The sequence below is a fragment of the Pithys albifrons genome, chromosome 14 (genome assembly GCF_047495875.1).
Source record: "Pithys albifrons albifrons isolate INPA30051 chromosome 14, PitAlb_v1, whole genome shotgun sequence".
Taxonomy (NCBI): domain Eukaryota; kingdom Metazoa; phylum Chordata; class Aves; order Passeriformes; family Thamnophilidae; genus Pithys; species Pithys albifrons.
Genome location: NC_092471.1, coordinates 17,211,493 through 17,226,112, shown reverse-complemented (window position 1 = coordinate 17,226,112; position 14,620 = coordinate 17,211,493). Strand labels below are relative to the sequence as shown.

General features: G+C 45.9%; 1 protein-coding gene across 1 annotated transcript in view; it reads left to right on the top strand.

The window, feature by feature from the left end:
* LOC139678521 (gamma-aminobutyric acid receptor subunit alpha-3-like) overlaps positions 1–14,620 on the top strand; it is a 76,206-nt gene that overhangs the window by 38,754 nt on the left and 22,832 nt on the right. Inside the window, exons 4-6 of the mRNA XM_071569401.1 lie at positions 572–639; positions 4,275–4,495; positions 13,717–13,799. Of these exons, the coding sequence (XP_071425502.1) occupies positions 572–639; positions 4,275–4,495; positions 13,717–13,799 (372 nt within the window). The remainder of the gene's footprint in view (positions 1–571; positions 640–4,274; positions 4,496–13,716; positions 13,800–14,620) is intronic.

Here is a 14,620-nt window from a genome sequence, read left to right as displayed (position 1 = left end):
TGGGGTGCAGGGGAGCATGTGATGTTGGGTGAGCTGCAGCTTCACTAGAATGAGGCACTTAAGAGAACAGCAAGCACGGTGGCAGTAAAAGGCAATCAGAATATTGATTCTCTTTACATACAGATAAGCCTGAAGCTGTAACAAACTCAGGCTTTCCTAAAACTGGTGGAACATTGCTAGGCTGTTTATCAGGCTAGGAGACACAAAGGGATTTCAGATTAAAAGGAGTTTCAAAGCATCAGGGCATACCTCTGTATTGAAAATATGTGGATCTGTACCATGTTATGGATCATGCAGCCACATAGATTCTGTAAATACGCATTGTCTGGCCATGTGGGACATATTCAGCCTCAGTGTAAGCGTGGGAAGCAGCAGAGCTGCATTGGAAATGAGTTTGCCAAGTTGAGAGTGATAAAATCAGCCTTTGTTCGGGGCACAGTGCATGGTGCAGAGGGTTCAGCAGAGCAGGCAAAACCACCACATAACAAACCCCCAACCCTTCCCTGTACAAGCAAATTTAGTTCTCTAATTCCTTTTTTTCCCTTTTTTTTTTTGTTTGTTTTTGTCCCAGACAGTGTAACTGAAGTCAAGACAGACATTTACGTGACAAGTTTCGGCCCTGTCTCGGATACTGACATGGTAGGTGCCTCACTGGGAGGGATGGCTTTTCCTGCAACCACTGTGGATATGTCCCACCCTCGTCCCAGGTGTTTGTGGACAAAAGCAGGATTCTCCTAAATGACACGAGCTGGTGGTAGCTCAGTGTGAGTGGCAGACAGAGATTGTTTCTCATGTGTGTTTGAGCTTCTGGAAACCAATTGATAACACAGCGCTGGAAGGTTTTCCACCTCTCAGACATACTGCAAGGGTCCATTTATTTCCTGTAAGTCCAGTCTAAGGAAATAGGGTCTGCCTATGGGACCCAGACCTGTATATAGCATGCTCCACTCATTATCTGCGTTGACAAGCACTTCTGCTGCAGCCACGTTTGCCTGGCCTGTCTGTGTGTGGAGGAAGGAGGGTGCTCCCTGGGAAGAGGGGGGAATGCCAGAATCTGATCTGGTTTAGGGGCAGTACCAGAAGAGAATGATTCACCATCAAACTGTCCTTAGTGCTTGAACTGGAAGGGTGGCAAAAGAGAAAAAAAGAAAAAGCATTAACTGATTGGAGTATTTTGACATGTTCAGGGAAAATTATTAATGAAAAGGCCTGAGGTCTGAATTTAGGCTTGTATTCCCACAACAGTTTGTCTTCTAATTAAAAGAGGACTGTGGAGCATAATTAATAGTGAGGTTTCTCAACAGCATTTCTTGCTTGTATTCCACATGCACACAGAGAAGAGTTGGCTGTGGGTGGTTGCTCCACAGTTCAAGGGTGCCACGTGAGGACAGCCATGCATTCAGGACTGAGACCCTCCTGCACATCCAGCGGCTGAGGTGACCTGGTGCTGGCATAGCCCAGGTCAGCAGTGCGCTGTCCCTGTTGTGGAGGGAGCCCACTTTGGGAGAGGGGGAAGGTTTACCCTCACCAGCTAGGCCAGGCTGGAGCAGTGTCCTGTGACTCTGATGGCACGTCTGGAACTGGTAGGGTTTAATTTTCTGTGCTGACATGGCCTGAACATCTCTTCACCTGTCCCACTGACAATCCTGTGAGAGCAGTCAGAGGAGCTGGGGGAGAATAAACTCTCTGTGTTTCATGGAAATGCTTGTTCCATCCTGCAAGCCTGTGTTGCTTTGGGAAGACCGCTCCCTCCAGGGTAAGAAGTTAACTCGATGTCAGCGTACTTGAGACTGTTAACCTCATTTGAGTTCTCCCTCCCTCTCTTGTCTGCTTTCCTACCGCAGCAGAGACCCATAATATATTCAGCAATCGTAGCCCTTGGGGAGTATCTGATAATTACTTCCAAGGTGGAGCATATTTGATTAAGGGAGTGTGTATAATGAACTGTGAAGAAGAAATATGAGGTATTGAAAAGAGGAAGGTATTCTCTGCAATGTGATTTGACAAAATGAATTTAAAATTAGGAAGACAGTTAAGGAATAATAAATTATTTCCCCTTTGCATGCTTTCGTTCCATGTATTTTACAAATGCGTGGCAAATATGTTTTCGCCTGCTGTTCTGCTGCTGAATGCTCTCAGAAACGTGAGGGAGAGAAATGTGGGGAGAGCCTACTCTTCTGCTGTGGTTCCTTTTATCTCAGGAGTGGGGAAGTCCCTCCTTCCCCACTGGCATCTGCCTAGTGATCTGCTCTCATCCCTCCCACAGCCATTACTCATCGCCATGGAAAGCGGCTCCGGCGCATCCTGATGCAGACAGAGACTGTAATTATGATGATGGAGGAGAGGCAGGTAAAGCTGTTGTGGAGAGAGGAGGAGAGCAGCTGGTTACAAAGCATGGAGGAGGACGTGTAGACCTTTTCACTGAGCTGCTCCAAGGGACTTCGAGTCTCACTTTTAGTTTGGTTTGGAAGGCAGAGCCTGATAGGACCTGACATGCGCCTGAATCTTCCGTACTGAGCTCTTGCAACTCTGTATCAGTCCCCAGGAAATTATACAAAGAAAAAAAATGTTGAAGGGATATTTTTTTGTTTCATGAATGGACTCTGAAGATAGATTCAGTCTTGATATTTTCAGTCACTTCCATACAGAGGAGAAGAGCATAACACAGAACTAAGAGAGCTTTTTGGAAGGGGTGAATTGAGAATGATGCTTTTATGGAAAGAAGTACAGAAAAGAGAGGAAGATTCTGAACATGATTTCTCTTTTCTTCAGGAATCATTCCTTAGCATAAAAGAAGAAAAAGAAGGCATGGAAAGTTGTTAAAAATGCTTTACTTCTTTGTTTGCTGTTTTTTAATAGGAACAGGGAGTTCTGAATAGCAGAGATCTTCTCCTGATAAGGACTTTTCCCAAACCTCCTGGAACACAGGCTTATTTCTTTGGTTTTATCCCTTTACTGAGCTTAAAATCATGAAGTGAAAATCACTTTCATGAAGGGGCATAATATCTAGTACAGGCAGAGCCTGTGGGAATGTAGAATCTTCTCTTTCCTTCCCCCAGCCAGGCTCCAGAAGGTTCATATTTGAGCAGGGGTGTCTCCATGGCTGGAGAGCAGGGATGAATTTATTTACTGAGATGCTTTCATTCAGCTGCCATCTGCTGCAAAAACCTGTAGGAATTTCTCTGTCCTGTAGGAAACTGATGCACAGCAGTTTTTAAATGCTGCCGAGAAGTGCTGCAGGAAAGAAATCACTCACAATGATAAGTTTAGTTGGTCCTGCGGCCTCCAGGAACACATAATTAAAGACTATGAGTCTGCAATGGCAGGGGAAGAACAGCTGGGACTTGTTCTTCTTTCTGAAGCCCCCTTCTCTCTCTAAAAGCTTCATGACTCAATGAAACTCCTCATTAACATGTGCTGTAGAGGTGAGCAGTGGTGCAGCTCATGGACTGAAGACATGAACCCTCAAAGGACACAGGGAACAGTGGGTACATTGATTGGATTTTGCCTTGGGATGAACACGGAGCCATAGTGACTTTGCTGCTTGGTCTGAGGCTGCAGGCATGGAGCAAGGAGCTGCAGTGTTTCAAAGAGATGACTTCTAATTGTCCCATCTGGAATTTGGCCTAGGAAATGGGTTTCTACACTAACTGAAAGAAGGAAAAAAAATGGGGGTGAAATAAAAAAAAAGAAAAAATAGGAAAAAGAGGACAAAGGAAAGTCATAGGATCTTGTAATGCAAGTTTGTGAAGTCCTTGATTCAATGCTTTTCTAGCAGTGGCCTGGGGAACAAAATAACATTAAGACAATGTCATGAAAGTTTATGGCATTGTATTTTTTTTATAAGCAGGGGGACAGTTGCCAGCATCCTGGCCAAATTCCATCTGCAGCATCAGGATCTTTATTTTTGCTGTTTAAAATGCCTATGTAGCTGCACACATTGGGCTCCCTCCCCTGAAACATCTGGATAAAGGTGGTGGTGCAGCAGGGCCAGCCCAGCAGTGGCCCTTGCAGTGTGTGTGCAATGGTCCGAAACACTGAAACGCAAATTTTGCCGTCATAGGTAAGTTATTATACAAAGTGTGATAAATGCCATCTATCCTTCACTGCTGTTAATCCCTACTTCTTGTTGCACCACACTTCATATCACCCAAGGTGTGCCAAACTGCAATCTGCTCCATGACTGAAGATACTTAGCTACTTCTTGAATCCCCTTATTTGCAATGAAGAGCTGAGTAAAACACGACTTACCTTTCTCTCCTCTCTCCACAAAGGAATACACTATTGATGTCTTTTTCCGGCAATCCTGGAGAGATGAAAGGCTGAAGTTTGATGGTCCCATGAAAATACTTCCCCTGAACAACCTGCTGGCCAGTAAGATCTGGACTCCTGATACCTTCTTCCACAATGGGAAGAAATCTGTTGCCCACAACATGACAACACCCAACAAGCTGCTGCGCCTGGTGGACAATGGCACTCTCCTGTACACCATGAGGTAAGTGCATGTCTCCTGGCCAGGGTATTCCAGGTCCCTGCACATATGCAGGCCAGAATGGGACATCAGGGGACATTACAGCAGGATTTGTGCAGACTTCCACTGATTCTGTTAGCACAACTGAGTCTTATCCCACTGCCTTCTCTGCTATCCATGTTTCCTACCTATGTGTGTCATCACTGATCCTTGACTTAGGCACATTTTTACAGGCAGCTTTTTCCTCATTATCATGCTGAATTTTTTTTATTTTATGTAATGAGATAGAAGTATTAGGATCTATAGTTTGTGAAGTTGATGCTCCAACTAATGTTATTTTGTTCCTGACCTGTGATGGGATATGAATGAGGTATCCAGTACTGGTAGGAGAACATTAGGATGGAAGAATTTGTTATTCTCCAGCAGCATAAGAACAGATCTAAATTTATTCAGCATGTTACAGCAGAGTCATTTCAAACATGACACCAAGCTTGCTTGTGAGAACAGTGGGGTTGTTTTTCCCTACTTTGTGGAATCAAGAATCCAAATCTGTGTGATCAATGCACATCACCAGCTAAACACCCCAGACTACAGCTTATTAAAAACTGTACTTGGAGCAGCCAATTTCTAGGGGCCACTGGAAGTTCTAGGTTTAACCCAGCATATGTTACCCCCTTCTGAGCATTCAGTGAGTGCCCTGAACAAGAGGCAGCTCTGCAGCATGAGAGCCCAGGCTGTGCAACCTCACAGGGAGTTCCAGCAGCTGGGGCCTTCCTCTGAAACACCACTGCAGTTGGGAAACTGTGCTTGGGCAGTCCTGTCTGGATTTCTCAAAAGCAGCCCTGGTACATACATTTATAATTAAGCTTCAACAGTTTAAGAGCATGATGAGAAATGCCTTTGGGTTAATTGTATGTTCATTCCAGAGCTATTCAGATATTTCTGTACACTTGTAAGTTATTCACCCACGTCAATAATGTTTGCCCCTGGGGCTGATGTGCTAATTTGCCTTCCAAGGTAAATGGGCTTATAAATGAAACATCAAATTACTCACAAGAAAGGTAAGGAGTTGGTTTTGGAAAGGTGTAAATCTTTGTTTAGAAGTTATTTTCTCTATCTCCATCTTCAAGCTAATCCTAAGTAGTAGCAGGCTTCATTGTGGATTCTGTCTGCTGAGATGCTGCACTTTCACATCTGTTTTTGAGGACCAGGCAGAATTTCATCTCTTCATAGTTTAACTGGCTGTGAATCTACATGGTGTCAGCAAGTTTTACAGCCTACATTGATAAACAATGCTCTGCTTTTGTGCAGCAGTTCTCAAATATGAGCTAATCCTACCAATGCCCCGGGGGTTTAGGTCTCCACACATCAGTGATCTCACATTAAGGCAGATGGGGTAAATGAAGGGAGAAGCCCAACTTGACTCAAGGGCTCGGTTCTGCTCCCAGCTCTCTGACCTGCATGTAGACAACTTAACACTCTTCCCGTTCATATCATTGTCTGACTGTAAAGTATTATAGGAGCTGCTGGCATAAACAGTAAAAAGAAAAAAAAGACTCAATTTCAGAGCTTTTATATCATTTCACTTCTTCTTTATTCAGCAACCAGCCATTAGCTTCAGCAAGTTTTGTGTGACTAAGAAAGTATTGGATTTATGTTTCCGTTTAGGGCTGGGCAGGTGCCAGGATGGCAGCATCATAAGACTCTTGGGAATGAGCTTCTGGAAGAAAATAGAACCCTGGGATTGTTTAAATAAAATCAAAACATCCTTAATTTTAGCTGTATCCTGAAGAACTGGGGAATGAAGGACCTCCTTTTGTTCCTGCCCCCTTTAAATATACCTCTGAGGCTTTGTAAGAGGTGAAGAGCCTACTCCGAGGCTGAGGGCTGGATTTGAGTCCTTTTGTCACGTGTTGTATTGCACAGAGCCAGGAGCTGTCATGCATGGAGATCAGTTCCTTACCCAGTGTGTGAAGCTATCCTGGTGGGGGTCCAGCCAGCATCTCCTGGTGCTGAGGTTAGAGCTGGCCAGATGGGCACCTGGAGAGCACTGCCCGCTGCACAGGACAGTGTGTCATAGGCAAAGCAGGGCTCCTCTGGGATTGAAGTTCAACACATCCAAGGCGGGATGTCTGTCCTGGTGCGTCTGATGGTTGCTCTTCTTCCTCTTGCTGAAGAAAATGCCTGCTCAGGACCACACAGAGTCTCTTTTGAGTGGGACCTCTCAAAGGAAGGTGCAAGGGCACAGACTCCACAGGCCAGGACCGTGCCTCAGGCTCAGAGACCAAATTCTACCTGACTTCGCCACTCCTAGGCACTCACACCTCAATTTCCCTGTAAAATGATGACAAGAGTATCACTCTTCCTTCCTAAGAGCTTTGAAACCTCCTCCCAGGCAAGGGCTGGAGAGAATGCATGTTTTATGTCCAAGTAGCACGTTTGATGTCCTCATCATGCCCAGAGGCATGCATATGTGTCCCTCTCAAAGGAAGGAGTGGGACCATGAAGCCAATCTCAGCCCCAGATGGCTGGAATTCAGCAAAGTGTAATTCCCAGAGAGGTACAGTCTGTCCTATGACTATGGAGCAAGTTTGAACTTCCACCAGGTTTTCACTGGCCTGGCAGGACTTCCCAGGTGATCCCTTGCAGGCTCAGTCTAGACTGGTACCTTGCCATGCAGTTTGATTACTGAGAATATTGTACTCCTTTACCTTGTACCAGCCAATATCCTTGAGGGATCAGTTCTGCTGATGTGCAATTAAAGACATGTCTCTTGCTATTTATCCTGCTGTGAAAGCCAACTTCTCTTAGTCAAGGCTTGCAGTTATAGATGAAGTTGCTCTGGTGGAACAGCCACTCTGACACACGCATCCAGCAAAATTACACCTGTGTGACAATATTTATAGCTCCTAGAGAGAGCCTCTTTATCACTGACCTAAGCTTCATGGAGTCACACTCCAGCTGTAGCTGAGCAGCCAGAGATTTGCTTTAGTCACAGCACAGTCTCCTCATGGATCGGTGCAACATCACAGTGCAAACATCTGATCACTGACAGGCCTTGGTACCTGGTGACAGTATGGCCTCTGTGACCACAGCACAGAATTGCATTTCTCTATTCCCCAGGATTACTGATCCCTCTGCATGTTCCCCGCTACTCCAGCTGCCTTAGAGGGCATGGGGAACACAGTTTCATTATGCAGCCCTGCCTCTGCAGTCTGTTTTGTGGAGCTCCTACAAGATCCAAGTAGTTCACAAAAGCCCAGCTAGGGTCTCAAAGCTCTGGTGTCAGACCTGAGTGCAACAAACTGGGAATTGTGCATGGATTTACATAAGGTAGAGACAAAAGCTGAGTTGCTGCAGCAGTCTCTGGATGTACTCTCTGGCTCATATTGTGTGGGGCACATAGATAGTGTTCTGGTTCTTCCTGGCCTTGAAGCATATGAAAATAGTGAAATTTTAATGCTGTGCTGATGGGATTCAGCTTTGTGAATCCAGGCTTTAAAAAAGCTCTCCTGTTCTTAACAGGGACTGTCAGAATGGCATGTTGAGGCCTTGTGGTTATTGTCAGAGTGATTCCCAGACAATATGTGCTCAAGTTATGCACTTAGAGGATGAAGCAGGGTCGGTGAACCCTGGGGTGAGTCAGAGGAAGAACAGGAGGGACAGAACACGTGCAGACCTACAGGGGCTGTTGAACCCCATGTAACAAGTCCTCTACTTATTGTAGCATGCTCAGGGTTTTGAGCTGCCCACGCTGCTTTTTGAAATCACAGAGCATTGCAGTGTCTCTCTCAGCAAAGGCTTTGGGATGTCTTTACTGCCTGTTTTTTGTTTTGTGTTTTTTTTAACTCCCAGAGAACTTCTGATTGCTGTGGGCTGGAGCTTGCAGCACCCTTCCACATGATGGAGGTGCAAGCTCTGCAAGAGCAGCAGCTGGGACATCCCAGAAACATCTGTTCTGGGTAGTAAGAGCTGGCAGTTATGTGGCTGCATCCCACATCAGGCAATCTAGATCAGTCAATTTGATCTAAACAACAGCCCAAACAGATCCAAGCAGACCAAAACTAGACAGCACACAAGCAGACAAATAGACAAAATGAGATTTGCTCTTGCTTTTCCCTGCCTTATAGTTTCCAGAGTGGATCCAAAGACAGCAATGATCTATTTTCCAGGCTTGGCTTTGTGCAGGCAGATTTTTATAAGGAAGCTGTCCCAGGAGGGAGAAATCTTCAGAGAACACCTTATCTCACTGCATTTCTGCCATCATGGGCTGAAATCTCCAGGGGGTGGGGGAGGATGCAAAGTGAATTCAATGCTTTCAGATCCAGCACAAGGATCCTAGAAGCAATTTGGCTTTCAAGCTCAAATCCCAGCAATTAAACCTAACCTAGATTCTCACACAGCCTAAACTGTAAACACTCTTCGGCCTGACTGTGGTTATTAATGAATCTCCTGGAGAAGAAATCAGGGCAAAACTCAAGCAATATCCCTGGCATAAACAAAGTCAGTTCTGCTGTGCAGGGTGCTGTCATGTTTTTGTACCACTCATACACCAAGGGATTATTACATTTGCGTCCCAGAAATTGGACTGAGATTCTCGCTCATTCTGCAGCACGACGCAGGTAACGACAGGGGCTCTAATGACACATCAAAGGCTTTGCTAAGCTCCTGGTAACCATGAGAACGAAGCTGAAGTGGTTTGTTATCCTGTCAGCCCTGGGAGAGGTATGTTTAGCCTGATTCACACTCCTTGCCATTGTGTTGCACAGTTCAAAGGACTTCCCATGACTTTAAAGATAAAAACATGGTTTCTGTCCTGGATGTTCCACTTTTGGTGCCAATTGTGCCAGCAAAGTGAAGAGAAAACACGAGGAGTTTGGAGTTCGACTTCAAGGCAACTCTGCATAAGTTGTTGCTGGCACCTAGGACAGATGAGCCAAAGGATACAGCTGCTGGATGCTGTGATTGCTGGCAGCTTGGCTATTTCTTACAGGCTGTTTAGGGTTTCTAAGGACATTTCAGGGCTCAGAATAGGCCATCAGAGCACTGGAGCGAGACCCAGTGGCTAGCTGGCCATAAGCTCCCTTGCACAGGGTAAGGGATGTAGATGAGAATTTCTGCAATAAACTCTTTTACCTAAATGCTGCAGAGGCAGAGGTAATTGTCTGGGAAGTGAGATACATTCCTTGCCGTTTGACATTTTGATGTTTCATTAAGCAAAGCATATGGTGCTGAGGAATCCTTCGGCAGCGGTGGGAGGTGGGGGGGAAGGCCAGCAGGGGGGAGCAGAAGGGGAATGTGGGCACTCTCTTGAGTGGTGATTGATTCCACAGGTCACCTCAATACCTCTGCTAATTAGTGCTCTGAAAGATGAGTGTGCAAGAGAGGCTGCAGAGGGGAGTGGGAGATGGCTGAGGGATGGGCAGGAAGCTGCAGCAGCACATACGCTCTGATCGTGGGGAGAATATCCCAGCAGTTGGCACACCCCACACACGTAGGGACAAAGCACAGGGGGAACACCTGGGAGGGGGAATGCCTGTATTGCTCCCCCACTTCAGCAGGGAGGCTGACACTGTTTTATCTGTGAATATGCTGACTTCTGGCTGGATGAAGTTGCTGAATCAGACTGGAGTGATAGGACTTTTTCATTTAATTTTAGGAGATCTCAAAAGTCCATCAGTTGTAGGTGGAGAAGTAGCAGGCTGAGTTGCTTTTTCAGTGGTCAGGTGGATATATTGTTTCATTGTTTACTGGCTCAGCTAATAACACAGGCTTTGGATTTAAAATGTGACTGGTACATTCCCACAAACACAGGGAGTCATCCAACATCCATATAAAGTTGTGTGCTTTCCTTGACAACACATGCTCTTGTTGGCCATGGTCTGGAGAGGGCAGGAGGATTATTACTGCTTGTCCTGCAGTCCTTGGAGTCATTCAGCCTTATTTGTAGTGGCTATTGATCACAGCCAAGACTTGCAAAATGTAAAGTGGATGGAAAAGAGTTTTCTGTTTTTTTAGGGTGAGTTCAGGGTCCATCAGAATGAAAATACTGATCGAAGGAGAGATCCTGTGAATAAGCCAATTTTAGAAACTCTCAGTGAAGAACCTTTTGAAATAATAAAGCAATTAATGATGTCAGTGAAAAAATTAGGAAGGTATAAAAGGAATTGTCTTATGTGAACTGCTGAGGGAGACAGGAAAAATGCATCAGTATTTCCTTGACACTAGTGACAGTGACAGAATGAGAAGCCTAAAGTCCACTGCAGTTGGAAAGGACACAGAAAGAATAGAATAGTTAGATCTGTGAGGATATGGTTGACAAGCTTACCAAGCATGAGCTCCCCATGTGAATTTTGAGCCGACCAAATAAAACATCACAAAAGAAACAGAACAGGATGAACATGGCTGTCAAGTCCCCACCATGTTGCCAGATTTTTATACCTGCTTCTTGAAATCCTAATCTTCATCCAAACTACAAAAGGGAGGCATCAGAGCAAATGAGCAATTTGTTCATGGTGACCTTTAAGTGTCCAGGAGAAAATCATTATAACAATGTGCTTGTCAAAATCACTGTCAGTCTTTCCATCGACTTCAATGAGTCTTGATTGAAGTCTATAAAGATCAGGCCTTCTCTTTCATGTAAAACAGGGGCATTCAGTCCAGCAATGAAGAAGGGATCATCAAGTCAGAGAGAGTGATTTGTTTCTCTGAAGGTCAGTGGGTTGGTTCTTGGCTTGACTGAGAAAGCCAAGCTGGAGTGAGACATAATGCAAGCAGGACAGTCATCATCACCTTTTTGTCAGATTATTACAGGACACAGTGGTCACTGGCTATGTAGATGGATTCAGAAAGGACTGGTAGACTAAGAGTAGGAAAGGTCCTCAGTCTCTGGTGCACTCAGTTGCCTGGGTACAGCCTCTGCATCATGGGAGCTGTCAGCCTCAGGTGCTGGGAGACAAGCTGTGTTTTGCTTTGAATTAATCCAGGTTTCCTACTTCTCTTCAAGTAGCCACTGGCCTCCTCTGCTGGAGGTGGAATCAGCCTGCACAGACCTAATAAACCTGCTATGACTAACCTGGCCAGAGTATGGAGCACCAGATATAGCTGGGATGTGAGCCCTTGAGACCCAACAGGGAATGGGGGCTCAGCAGTCAGCCAGCCCCCCAGGGCTGCAGTGCACACAGTCCCCATGGGATGTGCGGAATCCATGTGATGCTGGATAGCTGAGAGCTATCTATCAGGACCAAACCTGTCCTGATTGAAGGAGTTGCTTTTATAGGGGGCTTTCCTCCCTGTTGGATAGTTCCTGGGGCACAGTGGGTTGTGCCCAGTGGAGACACAACAGTGATACCTGGCACTGAAAATGAGCAGAAATGGATATGTGGTGCTGTTGCATTAAGGAGAGAGGAGGTACCACTGAAACACTGTGGAACTGGGTTCAGAAAGACTGCAGGAAACTCAGTTTTCCTTTTGCCAGCGAGAACAAGGGATAGATTTCCCCATGGTGTGATCTGTTCCACAGACAGCACTATGACCCTACCACAAAGCGGTCACATCCTCACCTCCCAGACATTCCCAAAGGCTGGGTGAACAGGGATTTTAAACTGCAGTGAGTGCTGCAGGGGCTCCAGAGAGTTTTGGCCACTCACCCCTGCCCTAACCCCCTACAGTTCTGCAACTTCATTTCTCAATTTAATGCCACTGCTCTCTCGTGGGATTGCCAGCTTTCCTTGACCCTCTGGAAGACACAGACGAGGCTGGCTGTGGATCCGAAATCACAAGGTTTATTTCTGCATGTGGCAGAGCAAAATTCACAGCCAGTGGAGAGTTTCCAGTGCAGACAGGCTGCAGCTGTGCAGAGTTTGCTGCTGCTCAGTCCCCTGTGTGTGTGGGTGTCCCCTCTCACAGCACCAGCTGCCACTGCAGCCACTGTCACTGCAGCTGTGACATCCCCTGCCACCTCCCAGCCACAGACATTCTGCTTTGTTTCCCCCACAGGGGTTTTTAGAGAAATTTGTCAAGGGTTTGGTTTTGTCCACTGAATTTTGTTATGCCAAGTTTAAAAAACAGTCCTCTTTTGTAGAATCATTTTAGGTTTGTCCATTTGAAAGAAATAATCTTTATTTTTATTTTTTTATTCTTTGCTTTTAGCAAATAGAATCCAAACCCTCTATTTTTTCAGGGTTTATTTAGCATTTGCCTAAGCCTCAGTATTTTCAATGAAGACTAACTTAGCTGAACATGTTTCTAGATGAAGGAAAATATCTCAATAGCAGCCTCTGCACCTGAGTGTTCCACAAGCGACCATCAGCCTTAGGTCTGTGTGCTTGCCCTTTGCATCCACATGTTGCTCCTGTTATGGTTTGTTTCCTGTTTTGCTAAGCCATCAGAAGTGAGTCCTTTTTTTCCTACAAATGGTTCCTTCAGAGAAGATTGTATTAGACATCTCCTGGGAAGCTGTTTGTTCAGTCTCCTCCTCCTAGACTGCACTCTTTGCAGTACTTCAGGAAGGAACATGAGCTCAGAACTACCTTTTTTAGAGCCTTTTATAATGGACCCTTTTATGCCTGGCCCCACATTCTTCAGCACACTGCTTTTATGGCTGTGCCACCCTCACAAAACCGCTTCCTGACATCGTATCCTACTAGGGTTTGGTGGGTGTGGAAAGCTCAGAAGTTGTCCTGCTCAGCCCCAAGCAGCCCCAGGACATGCAGTTCTGCATCTACCTGCCACCAGTGAGGGAGGAGCCAGGGAAAGTGGGACGAGTTGACCCATATGGACAGGGATGTGTCTACCCTGTGACTTCACGGGTCTGACTGACTTTGTTCAGCAAACCCAATAGTGCTGTGGCTTCCTGACTGAACGGTCTGCCAGCTCTCAGCAATTTCCAGACTGCAGTGAAGAACAGGCCTGTTCCCTAGAAGCCATTTCCCTCATGATCCATGAGATGTCCCCAGGCCTTGAGGAGCTCTGTTCACAGTGCATAAGCAAACAGAAGTCCTGGGCTTTCGCAGATTTTCCATTTGCACTAAGTGGGATAAACTTGGTCACTAGCATGGAGTTTATACAATGGAAGAAGTTTCCAGATCTATGCGTCTGCTGTTCACTCCACAGCTTTCTGCCTGGAGATCCACAGGTTAGTGAGCACATCGAGGTCTTTGTTGCTGTTGATGGATGCAGGGCAAAGGGGCTATGGCAGAAGGGCCAGGGATGTTTGTGATCATGCCCTGTGTTTTGTCTTGCAGGCTAACCATTCATGCTGAGTGCCCCATGCACCTGGAGGACTTTCCAATGGATGTGCATGCTTGCCCACTGAAATTTGGGAGCTGTAAGTACCCTGATCAGCCTCTACAAGGAGGTGGGTACAGAGCTAAGAAGTCCTTTGTGTGGCTGCTGTTACCCATTATTCTAGTAACAGTGTTCTCAGTAATTGCTAATCTTAATGTGACCAGAAATCTGTGGTCAGTTCAGGCTGGCAGGATGGGTTAAACACCTATGGTTTTGTCACGAGCTTATTAGGAAGAGGAAGAGCAGCTTCCCATTGCCTTCTCGTTCTTTGGTGGGCAGTGCTGCATCTGCATCCCTGCCTCAGCAGGACTGGCACTGCTGGAAATTTTGGGGCCAGTTTTAACATCTACATCAGTGACCTGGATGAGAGAATCAAGGGCACCCTTGGTCAGATTGCAGGTGACACGAGTTTAGGTGGGAGTGTTCTTTGCTGGAGGGCAGGAAGGCTCTGCTTCCCATACCCTGCCTAGGAACAAGTTCCCTCTTGTCTCCATATGTGAGTCTCATTTCATTTGGTTTTGATATTAAAGTGAGTGGGAGCCAAACCTCAAGCCACTGTTTCACCATAATGTGAAAATAAATTTCCTAGTCCAGCTCTGCCTAGAGTCTTCTCCAGGTCCAACAAACTGAGCACCACTCTCAGTCTATGTTAGCATTAGATGAGTTACCCACCTCCAACTAAAGAATGGGTCCACAGCAGAAACCTCCAGAAAAATCCCAAGCTTCCTAAACTGATACTTTCTTCCTGTAGCATTTGGGAGTTAACTAAGGACAAAGTTGAAAAGTCTGATTGACAGCAGAAGAAATTGTGTTTATCATGTGCATCTGCTCCTCTGCCTCATGACAAACTGTACCCATGAA